At 39.1% G+C, this 24965-nt stretch overlaps 1 protein-coding gene across 1 annotated transcript in view; it reads right to left on the bottom strand.

Moving 5' to 3' along the window:
• The window catches only part of FTCDNL1 (formiminotransferase cyclodeaminase N-terminal like), a 70935-nt gene extending 59341 nt beyond the window's left edge, over positions 1-11594 (bottom strand). Inside the window, 6 exon segments of the mRNA XM_058549519.1 lie at positions 5200-5307; positions 5309-5370; positions 6610-6700; positions 8112-8116; positions 9635-9759; positions 11273-11594. Of these exon segments, the coding sequence (XP_058405502.1) occupies positions 5200-5307; positions 5309-5370; positions 6610-6700; positions 8112-8116; positions 9635-9749 (381 nt within the window). The 5' untranslated portion in view covers positions 9750-9759; positions 11273-11594.
• Between the last annotated feature and the right edge of the window lie 13371 nt (positions 11595-24965).

Consider the following 24965-nt stretch of genomic DNA (forward strand, 5'->3'; position numbering starts at 1 on the left):
ACAGTAATCCTTCAGAGAAACTGTCTATAAAAAATTTATAGAAGTCCAGAAATTGAGACTAAATATCTTCCATACTGAGCTACACATCAGACAAAAGAACAATGTTCCTGTAAATTTACCAGTGATTCTAAATTAGGTGAATTCATTGTTCTTGAAGGATTCAGGATAATTAAAAATCACCAAGAAGAATGAGAGCAGTAGGGACTTCTCAGTAAAGATGGGAATGTGGATCCCTATGTTTACTTTCACTTCTTCCAAAAACCCCAGAAAAAGATGTTAAAGACATATTTCTTAAAAGCATTGACTTGCTCAAACAGACAGAAAAGGAAGAGGAGGCAATAGCATTGGAACTCAAAGAGCAGATATGAGTGGGGGGTGATTTAGCAGACCCAAGTTAGCGAGAGGGACAGCAGAGAAGCAACCTGACTTCCAGCACAGGCCCCTGAAAATGGTCAGAACTGGCAGCCTCACTTTGGAAGGGAAGGTAAAGGCAAAGCTGAAAACAGGGAGACCAGCGGGAAGTCTGCTTAAGCAGCAACTAGATCCCACCCCCCTCTACAGATAGGCAACGACCCTGCCCCCAGCCTGGCAGAAGACACAAGAGGTAAAAGCCAACGGATCTGGGCTGGGGGACACTGGGCACACCTGAGGGTAGGGGTGTTAAAGCAAAGAGAGGAAGTTAGAGAACACTTACAAACTAAATGCTGAGACTCTTCCAGCCTTCTTCCACAACTGAGCTCCTAAAACATGGACATGTCTACATGCTAGGCTGAAGACTGGAAGACTCTTCTCTGGGGAACATGAACAGCCCAAGAGGAAAGACCAAAAAATTACTGACATAGGGGTTCCCCAAAGAAACCACCCAGCCAGATCAGCCTACAGCTGCCAGACTCCACCTACATACTCAGAGTACCCATTCAGTCATTTAGTGCCCACTCTTGCAGTAACAGCCAACCAAGGGTCATCAGACATCCAAGGAAAGCCTTTAAAACAAACAAGAAAAAGCAACCTGGGGGTGGAGGGAGGAGAAGAGACACTGTTGCAGGAAGAAGGTCAAAAATTATCCATTGAGACTGCATTCATGAGACAAGACCTGGATGTTATTTAAAATAATAAATAAAAGGAACATTCAGAGAGTAAACAAAAGCACTTGGAAACTAATACAGAAGAAATGAAAAATTTATTGAAGACTTGGGATATAAAGTAGAGGAAATTTGCCAGAAAGTATTATAAAAATATAAAGTGATAGAAAAAAGAGAGAAAATAAACATAGAGAACCACTGCAAGAGTGTCAATATCCAAATAATGGGGCTTCCAGAAAGAAATAAGAAAACAGAAGAAATCATCAATGGAATAATTCAACATAATTGTCCAGCACTGAAGGACAAGAGTTTCAAGGATTCAAAGGACCTATCAAGTATCCAGCATAATGAATGAAAACAGACCCATACAAAAGTTCATCACAGCAATTTCAGAACACAGGAACAAAGTGAAGATCTTACAAGCTTCCAGAGAGAAATGACAGATCCCATACAAAGATCAGGAAATATAATAGTTTCAGAATTCTCAATAGCAACATGGAAATCAGAATTCGATGACACAATGTATTCAAAATAAAGGTAAATTATTTCTAACGGATCTGGACTGGGGGATACTAGAATACTATATCTAGCCAACCAAGTATTAAACATGAAGGTAGAATAATGGCATTTTCAGACATGCAAGGTCTCAAAAATGTATTTCCCATTTTTTAAAAAGCTACTAGAAGATGTGTTCCACAAAAACAAGGACACAAATTTTTTAAAAAGCAAGCGAGAGAGAGAACACATGGACTCCAACATGGAGAAAGATGATGGGAACACCCAGGATCATAGCAAAGGAAGAGCCCATGATGACAGTTATTCTCAATAAACTGAGGGTAAACAGTCCTAACTGGAACAGGTCAGAGAGTTCTAGAAGATATTTCTTTAAGAAGATGAAATTGATAGAACACTCAACACATGGAATGTTCTATCTGAATGCATGGCAAGATGTTATTGACAGAGAGTTTGGGGTTAAACAGGTGATGAGTATTAAAAAAACTAAGTAAACAATCAAAAAGATAATGATTAACTCCAGCAAAAACAAAAAGTTGTGCAGAAAGAACATAATAGTAACATTTTAAATGATTCATTGTGAACAATTTTTATAAAGTCATAATAATATAACCATTAAATATTGATCCAAATTTTGATATAACTACATTAAGAGGAGGGAGAATTGGGAGGTAAGAGGGAGGGAGTGAGTGTGTGTGTCTGTGTATGTGTGTGTGTCAGGGGTGAGGAGTGGGGTGAACAGAAGCTAAATTCTCATATTCTGCAGTGAGAAGTCAGTAGACAATGCCTAAAACTGAAAAAACAAGAAATACCAATATAAGTGTGACATTTAGGCATCTGGAATTGAATCCTAAATAATAAGACCATGGCTGTGGGGAGAAGGAAACTGCAGTGTGCCTACGGTGAGGAGGAAAAGAGGGTTATGTAGGTACTCAGAGTTTTTGGAACAAATCCTGGAGAACATTTGACTTTTAGCCACATGCAATTTGATAACAAAAAGAAGGAAAGGGAGGAAAGGAGGGAGAAAAGGAGAGAGAGAGGGAAGGACAGAGGGAGGAAGGGAAAAAGGGTGGAGAGGAAAAATTTTAGAGACATAATAGAGATAAAAATGAGATGTAGCTTAATACAGCAAATATGGTTTTTATAGAAAATGAAAACCAAAATTCAAAACATTTTTTAAAAATTACAAGCTTTAAATAAATATAGATAGATCTATGTGTCTCCTAGCTCTCAATTTTATATCCACCTGCCAAGTGGCAGCATGTAAAAAATGTGTTCATGCTCTTTCCCCCCAAATTCCCTTTCTTCCACCATTTCTAAGTGACGACACTTTCATACCACAGCTTTGTTCCCCACCCCCCAACGTCCTATGGAGTCTCTCCATTCTCTGTTATCTTAGGCTACCATTGCCTTTCCCAACTGGTCTGCCTGCTTCCTGTCTGTTCTCTATCATGCAGGCAATGTGATCTTTCTAAAATTCAAAGCCAATCATACCACTTTCTTGCTTAAAACTCTACAATGGTTCCCAATGCCATTGGGATAAGGTTTGCACTCCTTAACCTGGCATATAGGACTTCATGATCTGACCTCTGATGACCTCTCTTGTGCTTCATTTCTTAACATCCCCAGGAATGCCTTTCCCATCCCACTTGGTCTCTAAGTTGCAGCCAGCCATGCTGAAGTCCTTTGTGGGTCCTCAAGCCCAGGCCACTTTCACCTCCGAGCCTCCGAATTGCTGTGCCTTTTATTATAGAAATTATTAAACTAAAATTATATGCAAAATTATGTGTATGTGTTTCTATGTATGTATACACAAATGCACATGCATAAAAACTTGCAAATGATTTTGACAGTATTTTGAACACAAATTTTGGCCTTACTTTAAGAACTCCTTTCTTAAGGTATAAGCAAGCTTACAGTTGATGTCAAAAAGTTCTGATACATATTATTCAGATTTGTTGCCTACAAAGTATATATGAATTATACATATCAATATTAACTATCTTTTATGTCACTGGAATGTTCTCTATTGCCCTTCTTGCCAAAGAAAGTTAGTTAAATTATTATCTTAAAGTTGGTTTCCCTGAGAAGAGGTTACTCTAGTGAAAAACATCCCTTCACTGTTCTGAGAACAGCAAGATCCTAGAATTTGAATACTTCTGCCTCATAAGAATGCCTGAGCATGCTGTTACAAAAAAAAAAAACTTAAAAAAATTTGGATGATATTAGATGAACAGCTGTGTAGAAAGGGGAATGTAAAAATAAAAACTGCATGTTGGAGCATCAAAATAGTAACCATGTACAGTATATGACTGCTTTTAATCAGATGAAGATTGAAGCTATTACATTTCAAATCAAATGTTATAAATTAGTTCACGAATGCAGCTGAGCTCTCATTTAATTAGAAATGTCCATGTTTAAATCATGAGGTACAGTAGCTGCCAATGAAGCAAAAGGGCAAAGGAAGGGAGAAATCCTACGTCCAGACCCTCCAATTGTCAACTGTCTCCTACGCAGGACGAACATCTGGGGTGGACTAGTCCTGTTGTAATGAAGAACTTCATGTACTAGCTAATTTGAGATTTAACGTAATTGAACATAATTGTTCTGAAGACAATTAAAATCATTATTCTGATCCGGACAATTCTGAACTCTTCATTTTTGTGTGAAATGTATTTTCCCCCCTGCTGAATTTTAACTCTTTCTTGGATAAAAAAAAGTAAAGCAAATTCTGGGCCAAGATTTCCCCTGGAAATAATCCATAGATTGTCAGGTCCCATTAACATGCAGCAGAAGCAGTGAGGTTCCCCCTCAGAAATAAGTCTCATTCCCCAATTCTAGTGCTGGATGTAGCTCAGCTCGAGCCCAGATCTACATTCCAAATGTTAGACAATTCACTATTAAATAAAAATGAGGCCACATCATAGAGGGATTTCTGAGGTCATACAGAGAGAATGCAATTATCCTAAGGCAGACTTTTCCCCAAAGGTTATGAGCCCCAACATTTCGTAATTAACCGTGGAGCAGCTCGACAGTCCAGGCAAAAGGTCTTTCTTTTCTCCCAATTTGCCTAATTCAAAAACACCTCAAGTGACATAGCTCAAATTTTCCAAATTAAACTTGCCCCTGGGGCTGAAATCAAGCATGTGACAGTTCAGTTCTAAAGCAAATCTTAAAGAGAGTTGTGCATAGGGAAAAAAGAAAAAAAAATCAGAGGAAAAAGGGGTAGGAGTTAACATTTAAGTGGTTCTTCAACCTCATCATTACCCCTGCTCAAGAAAATAGGACACAGATGGGCAAAACACACCCTCACTCTGCCCTGAAGAGTCTGAGGAACTCATTAGAAACTATTGTTGTTTCCTCATGATCGACTGTGAATTTGTAAGGGACAAAATGATGGATTTGCTGCATCCCGCAGCATTTAGTGCTCCATAGTGTCGTGGGGTGGAAAGTCACAAAGACCCGGTGTGCCACTGCAACCTGTGAAAGCTTACTGTTGACACAGTTCTTCAAGGTCGACTTTTCCCAGGGAGTGGAGGAGTGATTTTATTGTCACAAGCTGCTGTGATTGTAAAATGATTTCCAACAAGGAATATCACACTACCTGAAACTTTCTCTTACTTCTGGCCACGGCTCCACACTCTTCCACTCCAACACCAGAGAGAGGGTAAATCGGAATTAAGTCCACCGCTCCCAGACAAGGGTGGACCCCCCTCTTGAACCTCCATATCAATAGATGGGAAGGCCTCCAAGTAGGCAGCCAGAACAGAATTGCCTTAAAAACGTGAAGTTGTAAAAAACAATCATTAAACTTTCAATCGCATCTAAAGAAGCAGTTATAATTTTATTGCCCCACTAGTTGTTTTTCTTTTGTAATCTATATAAAAGATTGTTTTTCATCCAAAATAAGAGAAGAATAAAAGATCCAACATTTCCCCTCGCTTCATCTCTCAACTGTCATAAAATTTCACATTTCTTCCAGCTCTTTATTCCCGAAAGTGGAGGAATTATGCAATGTTTATCAGTCTTAAACAACTTCGTATTTTTTTACAATTGACTACTTTAAATTTTTTCAATTTTATCAAATTAACCTGATAAAATTCCTTGTTATTTTCAGAATGTGTTATGAATTTATATTAAAATATATACAAACATAAATTTTTAAAAGCATAAGTATTTATTTTAGTTTTGCTCTTGTCCAGTAATTAGATTTTTCATTAAATTATTATATCTAAATACATATTATAGACACCTAAGAGTTTTATGTTATTACTCTGAGTTTTCATTAGCAGTGCAGTATGACTACTTTAGCAAAAGAGATACACAACAAAGAAGCAAATTTTACATCTTACGATTAACATTCAAGATAATCTGTCCTGTGTTTGCTGGGAATTATCAGTCAGCTCTTTGCTCTCCAAACAAACATACCTTTGGAACAAAGGCAATCTGCTAAGTTGAAATCAAGTTTATTTGAAAATATTTTGAACCTTTTACTAAACAATATTAAGATAATACAGGTTTTTGTTTAAACAGTTATGATCCTTCAAATTCAAGTTGTCTCACTAAACCTTACAAAAGGAGACAGGAAGCTCATTTCTTTTCAACCCACGAACCAACTCAAGATTTCAGGCTCCCGACCCAAAACACAACTGTGTAGCATGTTTCACTCCATGCCAACTCCTCAGTGAAATCAAGGCTGACTTTAGCACCATTACGTCACAGGTTAAAACTTGAAAATGTTTTTCTTAACCACAAAAGATATGTGATCATCTTCAAGGAAAGAATGTTATTAAATCTTGCACCCTAAGGTTGATTTGAATGAAGAGGAAAGGAGAAATGCTTAAGATGTACACGTTCAGAAAAACCACACAACGTGGTTTTGAGGTAGACTCCCTACCTAACGGAGGGGAATATTCAGATTTACACAGGACATCAATGACTAAAGAGCATTAGGTCTCCCTGAAGCCTACCCTTCATCAAAAGACACACGTAAAGAAAGAAACTGAAATCTTACCTAAGTCATCCACAGAAGCCGCTATTGGAATGACTGATCTGTTGTAGTCTTGATCAGAAAACACATTGAATGCTGAGACTTCAGGATGTTTCTGTTTTGTAAAGAAAACAACATATAAATGCAAGAATTTTTTTTTCTGTGATGAAACATTAATACTTTATATCTTCTGATACAATTAAATTTATTTAATAGAAAAATTCTGGGATGTGACCTTTGAAGTGACATTGGCTAATCATGAAATTCATGGATAGTAATGTCCACTTCTTTTTTTTTTTTGGAGGAAGATTGGCCCTGAGCTAACATCTGTTGCCAATATTCCTCTTTTTCTTTTCTCTCCCCAAAGCCCCATTACACAGTTGTATATCCTAGTTGTAGGTCCTTCTAGTTCTTCTATGTAGGACGCCGCCTCAGCATGGCTTGATGAGCAGTGAGTAGGTCCACACCCACGATCCAAACCAGCAAACCCCGGGCCGCCGAAGCGGAACTCGAGAACTTAACCGCTACACCACCGGGACTGCCCCAAATGTCCACTTCTTACAACGACTTCCTATATAACCAGACGGCTCAGCTCAGACACTAGCCTTTGGTGTCTATGAGAGAACTCCTTTTGCACTCGCTACTGAATCTGCCAAAGTTTTCTTAACTCAGTCTAAGATGGTAGCCTCTTCTTTCAATTGCCAAATTATATCACTATAAATTCTGCTCCTTAACAACCTCGTCTTCTAGGCCTTGTCAATTTTTCCTTCCAAAACCCAGAAATCAAACTGTCTGAATCAAAATCCGACATCTGGAAAAACTAGGATAGGCCCATTAGTGCCTGAAGCAGAGGTTTCTGGGATGCACGCACCTGTCTGTCAGAAACTGTTCTGACTCCACCATCTCCTTTTCAGAGGCCACCAACAGCCTTCAGATGTTAACGGACTCCCAGCTTTCAGTGGCTTGTGACTCACTTGAATGTGTAACCTGGAGGAGAAAGCTGCCATACCCGTGTATGGCAGCTACATGTAACCCCAAAGTTATTTTTGAAGTTTACAAGCCTGGTTCAGGCTACTTAAAAGTCCCCCTTAAGCCTACAAAAGCAAATTCAAAGTGAAGGACAAAAGTTTTCAGGCGGTAATTAAACCTTTCACTATGCCATTATACCTTTGTCGCCCTGTCCCCTGGCAGCCTAACAATTAATCTTTTCAGAGGAGAGGAAAAATAAGTTACATGCAGGACCTACAGAGCTTACAGCAGCCCTATGCCATTAATTTTAATAACATGAAAAGATAAACATATGTCACTCACTCACAGCCAAATGAGCATCTATACAGCCCGGCCCTGGGGTAGGTCTAAAATTTATAACTCGGATTCCTTTACCTAAGGCCTTTTAGGCCATTTAAATGTTTTCACATTGCTTAATTAGAAAAAATATAGGTGATATAGTTTTATTCCACTCACTTAAAAATAAATGCCTTTAAAATATTTATAAAACAACAGGTTATTTTCTTAACTAGTGCTACCTTCCCTGCATTTTTAAAACTATGAAAGATGAAGCAAGAACAAGATCACACAACCTCCTATTTTATGTATTTTTTCAACATACTCTAGCTCCTGGAAGAAAAGAGATGATTTTATTTTATTTTTTCATCCTAAATCTTCTTCTGAAAAGCTTTTATTCTCAGTTTCATGATTCAATTGAATCAAATGCTGAAAAAATGAAACGCTCTCTCCTGCAATTTCTTAAGCATGCATATAGAAAAAAATTACTGCTGGCAGGAAGAGCTATCAGTACAAATCTCAGCAGAAGTGAATTGTTTGGTATTTGTAATGGAGTATAATAGCGATAATTCCATTTGAGCTGCTGCCACTAATAAGCTGATAAAAACTGTGAGTTGAGACCCAGGCATCTATCAGTGTGTGGCTTCCACAAATTTCTCTGCACATTCACTTAATCACAGAGACAGGTAACCCAATCCCATTAGATGTACTATGTCTGACAATGAGGGGCCCATGCAGTCTCTTCCCGCAAAGAGAACGCAAAAGCACAGCTGCCACCTGACTCCAGAGAAGCTTGCTTATCAGCAATTATCAGGGATTTTCACAGACATCTCCAGCTCCTGCAGAGTTGCAAGACAGTAACTTCGATGTACTCATCGTTAGAAATGGGCTGGGGGAAAACAATTCTTTATCATGAAAAACAGTAACCAAATCAAAAACGACAACCAGAAATTAAAATACACTCTCGCCAAAGGCATCAGGTCTGTGGCCCTAATGCTCACCTGTGGCCAAGAAGCTGTTGATTTAATAACAAAGCATTTCTATGTAAATGATTAGAAGCCTGCACACACAGTTTTCTGTGTGTGAAAGTAAAAACAAATGATATCTAGAACTGTGTCACCGCACGTACATTTTAGCGAGGGTACAAAGAAAAGCAGCATCTCTCTCAGTAAATGCTGGTCACAGGAGTAAGCAGGCTCGAGGTTTGTCTTCTGAAGTGCTGAGTGACCTTCCGCACATCACTCAGATGCAATTGCCTGAGTCTTTACATAGAGAAAATGGAGTAGAAGTAATAATGCCATAATGATACCATGGGCTTTGCCGGCAGGAGTGCTTTGAAAAGTAGCTGCTATTTGGCAAGTTTATTTTTTATTTAACCTGCTGAATAAAAAGCATAATGTACAATGATGCTCATTCTATTAATGATCAAATAAATGGCCCATGAGGGAATCATTAAACCTTTATGTAAATATATTCTCCTCAGGAGCCTGTCAATATCCTGAACAATGCGCATTTCAGACACATTCTCCAACAGGAAGAACTGCATTGCCGAGCCCATGGCAGGCATTTGCAAAAGAGCGTATGTGTGCATCTGAGTAACTGATCCGTCTGTGTCCTGTAGTCCTGCAGAAGCCACAACACCCCAAGAATAAGGGGGGGACACGTAGGAAGAAAGAGAGTGTTCTGCAGATACTGTCTGCAGAGTACAAAAATTACTGTATTATGAAAACACTACATATTCGCTTCAATTGTCTGTTGTTCCCACCATTTTTTTCAAGAAGAGCTGCTTGTGCTACATTCTCAAGGGTGTTTTTTCTTCTGGCTTCTGAAATGTTTAGTAAACAGGCAGCCAAACGAAGCCCCAGTCTGGAGGAAGACATGGTGATTTTTCTAGAATAGAAGAAAAATGAGTCTTCATTTCAGTCTCTACAGTTCATTCATATTTTCACATTCATTAACAATAAAAACATCATAGCTTTTTGGAAACCAGGCAGTCATAATATGACCACTTCACTATAAAATCCTCAGACTGACTCAACCAGGAAACCATGTATATGTGGTCATGCACATATGAACACGGTGACAAGACTAGAAAATATCCAGCAAGTTAGCTTGAATTCTGTGATGTCAGTAAAACTTTTTCATTAAAGTGTGTTATTCCATTTTAAGCACTGCCAAGCCTTAGCTTATCCCCATTTTCAAGGTCTATACTAGTTAACAAATCAGCACGATCTTTTCATTAAATGAGACTCACTGGGGAAACGCAAAAAGGGGGAATGAGGGAGATCATTTCACATGCGGACTCTTACAAAAACTATTCTGGCAAAAAGAAAAGGTATCTATCTCTATGGGCCATGCCATCGGCAGTATGTGAACAAACAGAAGGGACTCATTGGGTGCTTCAAATGACATCTATTTAACTAAGTTCCTCTTGTACTTTGATCTCCCAAGTTTCTAAATCAGTCTAAAATCCTTTCACAGGACTCTGCACCTTGAACTGAAAGCTGACATATACTCTGTTACTCAATAATGCCAAAAATGTGACTGATTCCTTTGTCAAAAATGGATTAATTACACAAGTTTTGGAGGTAACTTTCTTTTTAGTACTCTAGAATGGCATTTTTCAACTTATCTTTCCATAACTCACTTGATATTATGAACTAAAGAAATTTAAATATCTCAAAATAATAAGACAATAACTCTCCTTTCAAGATCAAGCCATCATATTTTGGCCTCTTTTAAATATCATAACCAAAAATGAATGTGTTCATTCAACATGAGTTCATGAGTTCATTCAACAAATATTTGAGGAGGGTCATTTTGTGTCAGGTAATGTTCTCCACGTGGGGGTTACTGCAGTGAACAGAGTCCAACTCTGAGACAAACGTCAAGCTTATGAGTTCAAGCTAAACTGTGCTCTGGTGTCAATAATAGTGCTCTCAATGCATAAATCCGCTGGCTTCTGTTCACCAGGATTGCTGGTTGGCCTCATCACCCTAACCTAGAGAGAATGCAGGAGTCATGGCTAGTTCAGGTTGTAGGCAGATTTTCATATTGTGACCATCATAATTGAAAATTCATAAAAATATGGTTATTAGGTTTTTCTAGACATTAATAACATTGTTGTAATAAAGCAGCTCAGACCGCTGTCGTTTTTATGTAAACAAAAAATTGCTTTACACAAGGGGTGTGGGCGTCTTCTGGCTTTCATTTGTTTTCAGTGTGTTTATGTAGCTTAATTGTCTCATCAGGCACTTTCCCAACATAATTATGCTCTTTAACAAATGGTGTTTATGGCAACCCCTAACAGTGCAAAAGAAAGGATTAGTTTCATCCTCTCATTCCACATTTTGATTCCCTGTGGACAGCTAAATCACACAAAGATGGTGTTAGAAAAATCTACCTTCACAGCAAAAGCTGAAATCAGCAGCAGTACCAGGCTTCTGAAGAGCAGTCAGGATTATTAGTAAAAAGGGTAAGGATTTCTCTCCCTCCTCTAAAAAAGTGTCCCAGAGCTAGCCCCCCAAAACACTTTGTGGTTTGGGACAGTGTGATCCTAGTCCACTCATCCCTTCAACCACCGTTCGACTACTTCCGGTGACAGACCAAAGACCTGCCTCTCCCGGGAGGAACTAGCAGGACCAACGCGGGCTGGAGCAGTTCGAGACGGTTCCGCCAGGTCACCTGCCTCGGGCGCACGCACCACCACTGGCACTTTTAGTGTCGCCAAGAGGCTCGCCGACGAGGCAGTGCCGCGTGTTCCGAGCTGGAACCCGCAGATGGGACCCCCTGCGCAGTCCCGCCGCGGCTGCGGTGTGGAGGGTCCCAGGGCCACGCGGGCCTCATGGCAACCCGAGGGACTGGGCGAGGGCCCCGGGGGACGCCCCGGCCGCCGCACGAGGCCCGCCGGGAGCAGCGTCTGCGGGCGGCGCCCCGCGGTTGGGGAGAGGAACCGACCTGCGCGCGCGGAGGGACGGCAGGCTGGGACAGCGCGGAGCCCGGTCGCCGCGCGTGACCGGCGCGCAGCTTCCGCCGCCGGCCCCGCCTCCCGTGCGCCCCGGGCGCGCGCCTGCCCCGCCGCGCGCCGCCCGCCGGCTCCGAGTCCCGCCCCGACCTCGGCCCGGCCGGCGTCCGGGAAGCTCGGCGTTCTGTCTAGAATTGCCCTCTCGCCTCCTACGCGTCATCTTGGAACTCTCCGCACTTCTCTCGTGTAAATGAATGACTTCTTAAAAGGGCATTAGACTCTAATGATGAGGTCCTTACCCATTGATCATGCACCAGCAGGGGGCTCTTTTCTCTGGTTTACACACCCACGCACGCACCCCTTTGATAAATTCCCTCCTGAGAAATACTGCCCGCGAGCGCTTGTGAATGTGAACTGGACTCACCCCAGGACAAAAGCAATACTTGCACATGCCCATTTAGTCAAAGTTACCACCAATATGAACCAGGCAATAAGCATTTCCCTTTTTTCTAGGCCAGTGAACCTTGAGAACACATTTCCCTTAAAAAATGAAGACCTGCTTTTTTCTTTTTTTTTTTTTAACGTAGCAAGGATTAAATGTCACCATTTTGATCCAATTTCATTCCTGAAGTGAAATAATCACTAAATAACTACTTTGACGGAATAAATTAATTTTTAAATCTATTTTTTATTTTCTAATTATACTTTTTAAACACAGATTTGAGGAAATTAACATTTATGTGGACATTTGGTTTCTAGCCTAATGTGGCATAAAAATAAGTAACATAATGAGTGTTAAAAAAAATCAGGTTCATGATGCTTCTCACATCATCATCATTGTACTTAGATGTCACAACAGTATTATGTGCGATTGTGTCAGATCCAGCCTTCTCCATCTCAGAGTGTTGGCAGGTAGGAGGGTTGTTGGCAAGAGGAGGGGTGTTAACCTCAGGATCCTGGATCCATTCCAAGACTGGTAATTACATTCTGCCAGCCAAAATTCATCCCATAATTTTAATTGGATAAATCCTTTCTGGCCTAAGCTACTGCTCTGCCTGTCAAACTGTTGCCACATTTCACCCCAGAGGTGTCTGTGTTTTAGTTGCAAGAATCAGTCCCTTTGAGGTTGGCTTATCAGTTTAAATCCTCAAAGTGCTTTGGGATCCTATGGAATTAAATATATATTTAGGTTTTTTCCTACTGAATCTGCATAGAAATGCATAAAATAGATATATACCCATGTTAATGCCTAAAAACCAATGCCCATCTAATGTCAGCAGATAAATTTGAGAGCGTTTTAATCGGATTGATGTCCTTAACTTTCTCTTCTTTCCTTTTCAGAGCTTTTATTGCCTATAGCTTCCAATTTCCAAAAAGTACTGCAGTGTCCAAAGTTTCCTTCCATAGAGGACAATGGAACTGAAGCCCCTGGATTTCACCTTTGCAAACAGTCCTATGACGAGACTACTTGCTAAAACTGAGACAGTTATCGTATCCCTCCAGAGAAAACAGTGTGATGCCTAGGGACTTCATGGTTCTAGCTGTAGCAACTGCCAGAACTAAAGCTTCTTCCCCACGGCTCCTAACCCCCTCCACGAGAATCTCTCTCCCTTACAGGGCTGCGGGGGCATCAAATAAGATCACATTTCTGAAAGCGTCTACACCTAGGAGTTACTCCGTAAACCTTAGTCCCTTTCTCCACTCTACTCATGTCAGACATGAATGGAGAGAAGGCAGGGCCCAGCTGTCTTTGTGGAGAGGGGCGGCATCTGCCCTTGCCTGAGGACTGTAAGCACGTCTTTTTGGAAAAGGCAAGGAGACAGATACCAGCAAGTGTGATGAGAAGTTTAGTAATAAGATTGAAAGTCTTATTTTGTTCTTTTCATGAGTGGAAAGGTACCCATAGTGTTAGTTTAGCTCTTGTAATCCTGTCCATTTCATGATTTAAAAGAGCTTGGAGGGGGAGGGGGAGTGTCAGCCCGGTGGTGCAAGCCGTTAAGTGCGTGCGCTCTGCTGCGGCAGCCAGGGGTTCGCCGGCTGGGATCCCGAGCGCGCACCGACGCTCTGCTCGTCAAGCCATGCTGTGGTGGTGTCCCATATAAAGTGGAGGAAGATGGGCACGGATGTTAGCCAGGGCCAGTCTTCCTCAGCAAAAAGAGGAGGATTGGCAGATGTTAGCTCAGGGCTGATCTTCCTCACACACACACAAAAAAGTCAGTCTGTTGGGGCCACCCGGTAGTGCAAGTGGTTAAGTGCGAGTGCTCCACTTCAGCGGCCATGTGGATCCCGGGTGCACACCGACGCACTGTTTGTCAAGCCATGCTGTGGCGGTGTCCCATATAAAGTAGAGGAAGATGGGCATGGATGTTAGCCCAGGGCCAATCTTCCTCAAGAAAAAAGGGGAGGATTGGCATCAGATGTTAGCTCAGGGCTAGTCCTCCTCAAAAAAAAAAAAAAAAGAGCTCAGGGGGGCACCAGGTGGCACAGTGCTTAAGTTGGAGCACTCTGCCTCAGGGGCCCAGGGTTCGCAGGTTTGAATCCCAGGTGCAGACCTATGCACTGCTCATCAAGCCATGCTGTGGCAGCATCCCACACACAAAAGTGGAGGAAGATGGACATGATGTTAACTCAGGGACAATCTTCCTCAGCAAAAAAAATTAGGGGGCTGGCCCCGTGGCTTAGCGGTTAAGTGCGCGCGCTCCGCTGCTGGCGGCCCCGGTTCGGATCCCGGGCGCGCACCAACGCACCACTTCTCCGGCCATGCTGAGGCGCGTCCCACATACAGCAACTAGAAGGATGTGCAGCTGTGACATACAACTATCTACTGGGGCTTTGGGGGAAAAATAAATAAATAAAATTAAAAAAAAAATTAGACAAAAACATTAAAGAGCTTATGTTACATTTACAACGTATGTAAATCAAGCCTCTCATTTTTTTTTATTTATTTTTTGTGTGTGTGTGAGGAAGATCAGCACTGAGCTAACATCCGATGCCAATCCTCCTCTTCAGCTAACATCTGATGCCCATCTTCCTCTACTTTATATGGGACGCCGCCACAGCATGGCTCTGCAAGCAGTGCGTTGGTGCGCGCCAGGGATCTGATGCAGCGAGCCCGGGCCGCCGGGCCGCCGCAGCAGAGCACGTGCACTTACCACTTGTGCCACCAGGCGGGCCCCACATTTTTATTTAACTTAGCATGCTTTGGAGGGATTTTTCATACTTTTGGGGAGAATGTGTTTTTCTTACTCCTCATTTCTCCTGCTAAGTCCATGTTGAGGGTGTTAGTTCTCTTGCTCAATATGATTCCTGTGCAGAAACAAATTCGCACCAGAATAGAGAACAGGGGAAAGTCCCACTGTCAGTCCTACCAATGATGGCTGTTTGCTGACTCTGCCATTGGTTCCCTTGCTTTTCATTTTTGCCAGCGGGGAGCGTGTGGTTCCTGGAGGAGCCTTCCCTGGCCCAGCAGAGCCAAGGCGGTAGAGGGGAGAGGCTGTGCTCTAGTGTGACCCCACAGAGCCCTGCAACCCAGGCCAGGACTAGGGTGAGCGAGTGAGGCACTCACCTCTGGTGCAAAATTTAAGTGGGTGCCCAAAAATTTGGTAATGCAATATCTTAAAAAGTCAAAATTAATGCAAAATAAAAAATCTGTGGGGAACAAAATAAAATTTTAAGTAAAGGCAGGATCCTACCTTGCACTTACCGGACTCAGTCTCCCCCGCCTCACCCTGACCCCAGCCCTGTGGCTGCATTCTCCTTTGTGCCAGCCTGTTTTTGATTGCAGGGTTGAGAGGAAACTGCACCACTCTGCGCTGCCTGCATCCTCTCTTTGGGCCCTCAAAGTGGGCAACAAAACCAGAAATGTCAAGGGTAGAAATTTCCAGGCCAGTGAATACATATAATTCATAGTCTGTTCAAGGGTTTCCTAGACTTCCATATATAGGAGACTTGGCCAACTTATCTCAAAAGAAGGCAAACCCTTATTAGAACAAGAAAAAGAATTCAACTCTACTAACCGAATACATTTCAGTACCTACTTACCCGATATGTTTCAGAATATGGTAATTAGAAAGTTTCCTGTTGTGCTATGGAATTTTGAAATAATATTTTAAAGAACATTTTAACTAATGCTATGAATCTGTTTTCTATTTTCATATTCTAGCATTTACCTGTGTTCAGGAAAACCTGAGTAGAGAATTTCCCCTAGAAAGACAGAACTCTAACTCCTAAAGCAATGTTTTTCTTTGAATATTTCACTTTCACCACATTTTTGCACTGTGTCAGATTTCATTCTACCTTCTTCCCTCCTCATGGAACAGGAAAAGATTTTATTTCTTCTTTCACACAAATGTGGTCTGATAAATGAAGGATTAAAAAAAAGTGATTTCAGTTGTGATTCTAGGACAAATTAAGTGTAGAAGTGGTTTTACTTACTTGTATTAAATTATTTAAATCACATGATATTATGAAATATGTGTTCTATTAGTCATTTTCTAAAATAGCAAATGGGTTTCACTGCTGCCATTTTTAGTTTGGAGTGGGGGAAGCTATGCTATTCATTTATTTTAAATGAAGAAAAGAAGCTTGATGTCCAGAAAGAAGTTACAGCAGCTAATAGAAATACCTCCATTGCCCGTACATGTTTCTACTTTAATCATGGGAAATGATCTCTAGCCATTTTTGTGTTAATGGAGTGAGGGAAAATACTGGCAAAATTTCCAGAATTAACCTTTTTTAACCTTAATATTTGGGAAATGTCTTTCCCTTTACACAGCATGGATTGGCTTCTTCCTCTTTAGTTGACTGATCTCTGTATCATGAAAGACCAGTAGACTAGATTGTAAGCATAGTTATTAGCTTAAATTGGAATCGCTTGTTATGCATTAGATTCATTCACACTCAGAACATCTCAAATAACTAGCCAAAAGTTAAAAGTCTACGATCCATCCACCCCTTAATTCATTCCTTGCCTTTTCAGACCTTCCCTGCGGTTATTCAGTTGTGCAATCCTTTATTATGGAACCTAGGCATTGAATGGAATGAAGTGTCTCCTAGAGCCTCTCTCCAAAGCTGTTTTTTTATGGCTATTAGTTATATGGCAGATGAAAGGCAATTTCTAAAATAGACTTTGAATTTTTGCTGAAAATTTGTTTTAACTTATGGGACTACATTAAGATTATTTCTAAATCTATTATAATTCACAAAATGTATCTTATTATATCCAGAAAAATGCTGGGAATGTTTAGAAACATTTTCCCTGAAGTAACAAGAATTTTTGTTGTGTTATGAGGTTTTATCAATAAATATTTACTTGAAAATTCCAACCAGTGGGTGATGACTGCCAACCTTCATTAAGAAAGATGATATATCTTATGACAGTCCAGTAGTGTCCAGTCATGCTCTGTGCACTTGTAGGCACTTCTGTATTGTTGTTGTTTAATGTCCTCTGTACATGCAAGTGAATGGCAACTCTCACTGACACCAAGAGGGTAACATCCTGTGTGCACAGGAATCAGAGACCCTGAACAGAAACATTCATGTGATGTCTGTGTGTCCTGCTTCACATGTGTGCTCAGAGCCGTCCCTGGCTTTGAAGAGGAGCCCTTCTGGAGAGAAGCAGCTCTGCTCTTGGGCAGATCTCTAAGTGCTGTCTCTGCAGGACTTGCACATTGAAGGTTTGAATGAAGATTTTCCTGCTGATTTGTTTGTCTTTTACTGTATATCTCAGGGTTTGAAGGGATTTAAAATTTTTTAATTGTATCTTTTCATTACATTTAAGTAGAAAATGTCTAATTTCTTAGGAAAAAGTGGGAAAGATTAATTTTTTGATGCTGATGTTTTTAATGTTTTCGTTATCCTACCTTGTGCCTCTCAGTTATTATTCAACTCTTTTACTTGAAGTTCTATGTTTTTGGAAAAGATTTGAAAATAAAAATTCCTAGAACCTCAGGTCAAAGGCACCTTAGAGATCACCTGACATCTCCTTGTAACCTGTGTTCAGATGATGTCTGATCTGGAAAAACAGGTCATCGAGGTGGAAGCAGAGCTTGTGATGAAGCGGGGGTGGGGTTGGGCGGGGGTGTCCCTGCAGTCGTACACTTGGCCCCCACGACTGCTTCTTCCATGGCCGCACTCTGAGCCCTACGGTGCCTTTGAAAACCACCAAAGAGTTCAACCACTTTTCTGGGGCTTGAAAACCTTTTTATAACATCATAAAAGTTCTCATCTTTTGAAGATTAACCCTCTAGCTTGAAGTGAGTCCATGATGCTATCTCAAAACTCAAGCACTATGAAAAATCCACATTACTTTTTAAATTAGTGGATGAGTTTTAATAATAATTTCTGTGGAGGAAAATAAATATGAATGGATATTCAAATCTGAAACAATCCATCAAAGGCTTTAATTAATACTTGAGGAAATGTGGTACAGAAACCAGAAGGATAAAAATTTGAGGGAAGGAGAAAAAAAGAATGAAAAAGATGCAATCAAATAGAGTAGACGGGGCGGCCCCGTGGCTTAGCGGGTAAGTGCGCGCGCTCCGCTGCTGGCGGCCGGGGTTTGGATCCCGGGCACGCACCGCTGCACCGCTTCTCCGACCATGCTGAGGCTGCGTCCCACATACAGCAACTAGAAGGATGTGCAACTATGACATACAACTATCTACTGGGGCTTTTGGGGAAAAAAAATAAATAAATAAAATTAAAAAAAAAAAAAAGCCCGCCTTTAAAAAAAAAAAATAGAGTAGACAATTATGGTCAGACAACAGGCAAGGATGCAAGTGGCTTAGTTACTGTCTCAGTAACTAAGAGTCAGAAGACTCTCGTACAGCCCTGCACTTCCCAGGGCCTCTGTCACTTTTAACATCAGTATTTGCATTTCTCTATTTGGGGCAAAAGGATGGCAGTATTCCTCACAGGAGATTTCGTATTTTACTCAGATATGGGGCCCATTTTCTTTTCTGTACCCCCATCTAATTTTTTTTTCTTTTATCTCATGTTATGCCATTTGATCTATGGGTTTAAATTCTGAATGACAACAGAACTGGTCTGTCGCAGTGGTTTCAGCTACCCATATTTTAAAGCTGAATTTAAATTACAAATATAAAAATATTAAATGAAAAATATATTTTGTAAATCAGAATCTAATTATATCAAATATTCACTTGACAGCTACTAATTTTACTCAAGTAAAATTCACACAGTTGTTAGTCTTTGGGTTTTCTTCATTTATTAATGTAAAACATAAGAGACTCCAATGTTTTATTTCCCTAAAACACTAATATTTTTGAAGTAATTATTCAAATTATAAAACATGTTAAATTACTTAGATCTAATTAGATTGTCTAATACTTATTGATAAAAGTATAAATAGTAGAGAAGGTTGAGGAAAAAGTATTTTAAAAATTTATCCTGGATGCAACGTAAAGTAGTTATTGACATAAGAATAAACCAATTGGAAGACTGTATATGCTGCAGAATGACTTGATCTTTTCGAGTATGTCCAGCCTTAAAACAAACACCAAGTATATTAATAGGGATATATTATATTTTGTTCATTATAATGAAAGTAAATATCTGTGACAACACAATTTTTGTGTATAAAAAAAGATTTTTTCTTTATAGATGTGATGTTTATTGATAGTTGTAATATAAATCTAAGAATATGCTATATTTAATATATTTAATGGATTGACTTTATAATTACAAAACATAGTTTTAAAGCTAAAAGGAAACCTGAAATGCATCTCATTAAACACTGTAAGGGTATGAAACCCAGGCCTAAAGAGGTGAAGTGATGGCCACATGTCTAATATCACTCTTCTGTTTTAAATTTTAAATGCCTGGAGGATGAAGTCCAAGGCCCTTCCCAGCGGGACTTCTTTCTACTTTTTAAAGGTTTTCTCCTTTTCTTTTCCCAACCCTCCTCCTCACTCTAATCTCATTCCACAACTGTACACTGCTCACCAGACACACTTTGGACTACTATGTGTTTCTGGCTTTGCTTGTGCTTTGATCAAAATTTCATTCTATGACCACCCTCCACCCACTAAATAAACAACTACCACCTCTGTGAAGTCTTTCTGAATTCTGTCCTCTTCTCCGGAATTCATCATACTCTTTTCTGTGTCCCTAAAACATCTTAAACTTACCACTAAAACACTGATCACATCATATTATTGTTATATTACATCATAAGTGTCTCTCTCCCCGGTAAGATTGAATAAGAATAGGAAAATTTTTGTCTTTTTATCCCTAGAGCTTAGTCCAGTCTTGAATCATAATACGCACTTTGTAAAAATTTGTTGAAGGGATGAATTAATGGCCTGATGGGTGGATAAGTACATGCATAAGTGAATGAATGTGTGAACTAATTAATGAATGAAAAGACAAACCAACAAAGAAGTGAATAAACAGGTCAAGTTTCTCAACCTTGGCACTATTGATATCTTGGGCAGGATAATTCTTTGTTGTGAGGGCTGTCCTGTGCATTGTAGGATACTTAGCAGCACCCCTGACCTCTACCCACTAGATGCCAGTAGCAGCTCCCCTCTTTCCCCCAGTTGTGATAATCAAAAATATCTCCATGTAAACCAGATTACTTGATATAAGGAAGGCATACCTTGACTCCTAATGTTGCTTTTTAATACTTTAGCTTTTAAGGCTTTTTAATATATATATATATTTTAGCTTAAATAAATTGAATACAATTTTTTTAAAAAATGTCTCCAGACATTGCCAAAAATACCCCAGGGGCAAAATCACCCTTGTTTGAGAACCACTGGAATAGATGGAAGGATAGCTGGATGCAGCAATTCAGGTGGAGGGCAGAGATTAGAACTTTGTTTCAGTTCAGAACTTTTTCTGTTATGACTTAGCCCTGCTGAGCTCCAAGGTCAATTCTTAGTTTTCTCACAAAATAGTCTTAAAACCTGAGATCAATAACAGAGTTAACAGAAGTAAAATTTATGGGCTAAAGTATTAAAAAGCAACATTAGGAGTCAAGATATGCCTTCCTTATATCAACTAATCTGGTATACATTGCTTTTTTAAAAGTAGCATTTATCTGTAGCCAGTGTTATTAAATGGTACTTATTTGGCCCTGCCTAAAAATTGCTCTTAGAAGGCATACGGTTTTTAAAAATTTTCTAAATGCCACTTCATAGCACCATCTTGTGGATTTTAGAGGAATTCACTGATTTCAGTATAAAATGTCTAGTTATTTCTCCAGAAAAGGAGGAAAAAAAACTAGAGAAACTATAAAAAATTAGGACATTCTTTGCTTATTGAAATGTTCTACCAAACTCTGAATTAGGGACTTAGTGAAGTTTGACTTTGACTTTGGTATTTGGCCAGGATTTCTATTTGGCTTCACCTACAGCCTCCTCCCTTTTGGCCTTAGGAAACTCAAATAGCCACATATTTAAGTCATCATCATCATGTCTGCATCATATTCAGTCAGCAAAGCAGCGGCATAATGCCAACAAGGAAGGCCATTTCAATGTGATCGTTAATATCTGAATATTCAATTTGAATGTACAGATATAACTTGGAAGTAAAATTTCCCTATGTGCTGGAAATATTGGAAGAGCAAAGTGTTGCAAAATTAGAGAAGATTGTGAAAACTGATAATTTTATATAGAAAACAAATAGGAATCTTTAAGTTGTTAAATTGAGAAATAGGGAAATGGATTGACAATAATATGAATATTTGTTCCCGTACCATGATATCAAACTTTTAAAATATTATTACTGAGATTTTTTATTGTAAAAGTGTAATTGCAATTACATTTCACATTTCTTCTTATACCCGAGAAGTTCATTCTATGATGATATGCAGCTTCAGCCTCTGGAAATTGTTGATATAATACTAAGCCGTTTGGCATTTGGCATAAATATGTATTTATATACCTCTATTCTAAATCTAAAAGGAGATTAAAATGGAAAAAAGATGATGTAAAACATAATAGAGTTGAAGTTTTTTCTTCTTTTTCAAACATGTGAGTTTTTCCTTTCTGACTTGAATGAAAATATTCAGCACAAACTACCGGGAGCATCAAATACTAAGGGTGGTATGGGGAGCCTACATGGGATTACTGATATGGAAAAAGCATTTCTAACAGATGTAATTAAAATCTAATTTTATAAACAAAATGTTTAATTGGTTATAATTCTTATTTGTTTTTCTCATCCCAATACACAATCACCTTCCCTCTCTCCCTCTCTCTCTCCCTCTCTCTCCATGAGATAAACTTAGCATAGCTATATGCTAAAAGATTTTGTTCCTTGATCATGTCCTTTGTTCATCTCTTCAAATGGAAACACCAGGGATTGCCGATCAGGTTCAGCCCGGGGCTGTTGGGTATCCAAGCTCCATTCTTCTCTAAGATAAGGTACCATTACTTTGGGAAATGGGAGAAGGCAAGGGTGTTAAAAAGAGAACTTTTCCTGCAGAAACTTTCACATAATTGTTTTGACCCCAAAATAACTATTTTATGTTACAGGATAGTGGACTACTTTGCCTGCCTGTGTGACTTAAAATAGAGCCCCAGCAGGTGGATCAGGGCAGTGAAATCTAACAACCACGACGACAATAATTGTCATGGCATTTAGCTCTCTTTAATCCACATTACCTCTGTAAGAAGGCAATCTATGCCATGGAGAACACGTTTTTGGCTTTGAGTGGATGTAGAGATGTTCCTGATTAGTCAATATTGCACAGTGGAAAGAACTTCAGGCCAGAGATCAAGAAGTCATATTTTTATTCCAGCCTGTCACCATGTATATAATATTGGACAAATGACTCAGGCTCTCTGCACCTCTGTTCCCATATTTGTAAAATAAGGGAGCCGGACAAGGTATTCTGCATGTCCTTTCTGGCTTAATAGGTTAAGATTCTACAAATTGTCCTATTGGGTAGGAGCATAGCCCAACCTTCATATTCTCTTTCTGAGTGTGGTACCAAGGGATGATTTGAATAGTGTCACCCTGTACAGTTTAGGATCTAACAAGACCATCTCTAACTTCTAGTGATTAAAGGTGGAAGCCCTATCTGTTAACTTTTTAAACTTTTAATAATACTATTTATTTTCCATATATACCACATCTCTGCAGAAAATAATTCATTTTACTTATAAATATTTCCTTCAAATTTTAGAGGATATCTTCTAATTCTACTATTCAAAAATCTAGGTTCCAATTCTCAGAACCTTTCATATTTTACAGACCATAATCATATATCCTTTAAACAATCTTTTCCTGAAGAGGGCCTGCAGAACATTTACTCCTTGAGGTGCTAAGTTTTCCACAATCAAAATAAGTTTGGGTCTCACCACCTGGTATATTACCTTCTTGGATATCCACAATGGCCGTTATAATGTTAATGATTATGAAATCCATTTTTATCTTTATTTTCTGATTGTTTTTGTTTTGGTTTAGTTTATTTTGGTTATCTGGTTATTTGGTTATCTGGTTAATCTGGCGGGATTTTTTGGGGTTTGGGGGAGCTATCACTTCAGCACGACTTTATCTTTCTAAACCTCTCATTTTAACCTGACCTGACACAGAAGCCAATCCTGGGAAGATGTGATCTCTGTATCTTTTCCAGCTCCTTTGTTTTTATTATATTTAATTATTTCTTTCTGTAAACAAATAAGAACCTCTGAACTTTCTCTTTAATATGAGGATGGCCATTTAACAGCTAAACGAACTAGGTTAGTCCAATACTTAGGTGCTCTCAATGATTCAGGTATCTCCTGTTTTCATTGCTGCAACTATCATTTCAGTATTTGGTATATTTAATTCAAAGGTAAACTAAAAACATTTGAGACTAATTTGATGGGTTCCTTTGTGCTACCTTGGGCAAACATGGTTTTGGTAATGACAGTCCACCTTCAGTATTCACTGGAATCAAAAGTACTTGAATGTGAGAATTTAAAAAAAAATACACACAAACCACACACAAATAAGAGAGTTAACTATTTACAAGAACTGAGAAAATGAGTGTAAGGACCTGGAACCTGCTGCAATAAGAAGTAAGAAGGGATAACATTTCTACTTAATGCTAATCTCTCAGCCCACACTAACTTCTCACCTACTGAAATAATATACTAAGTTCATAAAACCAGAATCCTGACGTGTCTTATGTTGAACATGAGGCCATAGTTGTGGCAAAGGTGATGAGTAAGTTAATCTCAAAGTTAGGCATGGTTTTAAATTTAACCTAGAGACACATCATAATAAACAGTGGTGGGGGCAACCAACATAATTTCTTTACTGGCATTAAATATGAAATTATATTATCAAATATTCTGATAAAAATAATCGGTCAAAATGTTTTTGGTAAATAAATCTCCTACAGTTCTGTGTCTTTATTAATGCCATAATATGGACACATATATTTTAGTATGTTATGGCATTTACTGATGACAGCTTTGTTTCTATTTAATGTTTAAAGAAAAGATTTTCATATTATGTTTCTTTCTCTTAAACTTATACACTTTCATGTTATTTTTATCTTGTTTACAAATTAAGCACATTTAAATTACTAATCTACTTTTAAATTTTAAATGAGAAATGCTTTTAAAAAAAGCAACAAGAATTAGACATCGAGTTCCCAAAATATTGAAAACATAATCCCTTTAAAAATATCCACCATCCCTCTCCTCCCTCTCCTTCTAATTCAGACTAGTTAGTTTTCCTTGAAGACGTCTTTTGCCAATGTTTCTGCAAACTATTTTTGTTTGAAAATTTCAGGGTGGAATAGTTTTCTAGATGAAGGAAACTGTATTTGCAATTACAGCTTATAAAGTAAAGAAAACCATCAAGTCCTTTTGGCATCAATTTGACTCAAGGTCAAAATTAGATTTCCTCTTCCTATAATATTTGAATTATAAACCTCTCTTCTTGTAAGTAGATCTGAGGGGTCAGCTGGAAGCTGCAATATATTGTATGAATACTAGAATTAACATACAATTTGAAGTGAACAGCTCCCTTAATTTTGACCTTGTTCTGTTACAGTAATGATTTTTCAGTCTTAGTACCGATGCCATTGTATATTTTCTTAATTCAGTAACAAGAGTGGCTCTAAAAATTTCAAATTAACCCTATTAAAGATTGAAATCACTTATTTTCA

The sequence above is a fragment of the Diceros bicornis genome, chromosome 10 (assembly GCF_020826845.1).
Source record: "Diceros bicornis minor isolate mBicDic1 chromosome 10, mDicBic1.mat.cur, whole genome shotgun sequence".
In the NCBI taxonomy this organism is placed as follows: domain Eukaryota; kingdom Metazoa; phylum Chordata; class Mammalia; order Perissodactyla; family Rhinocerotidae; genus Diceros; species Diceros bicornis.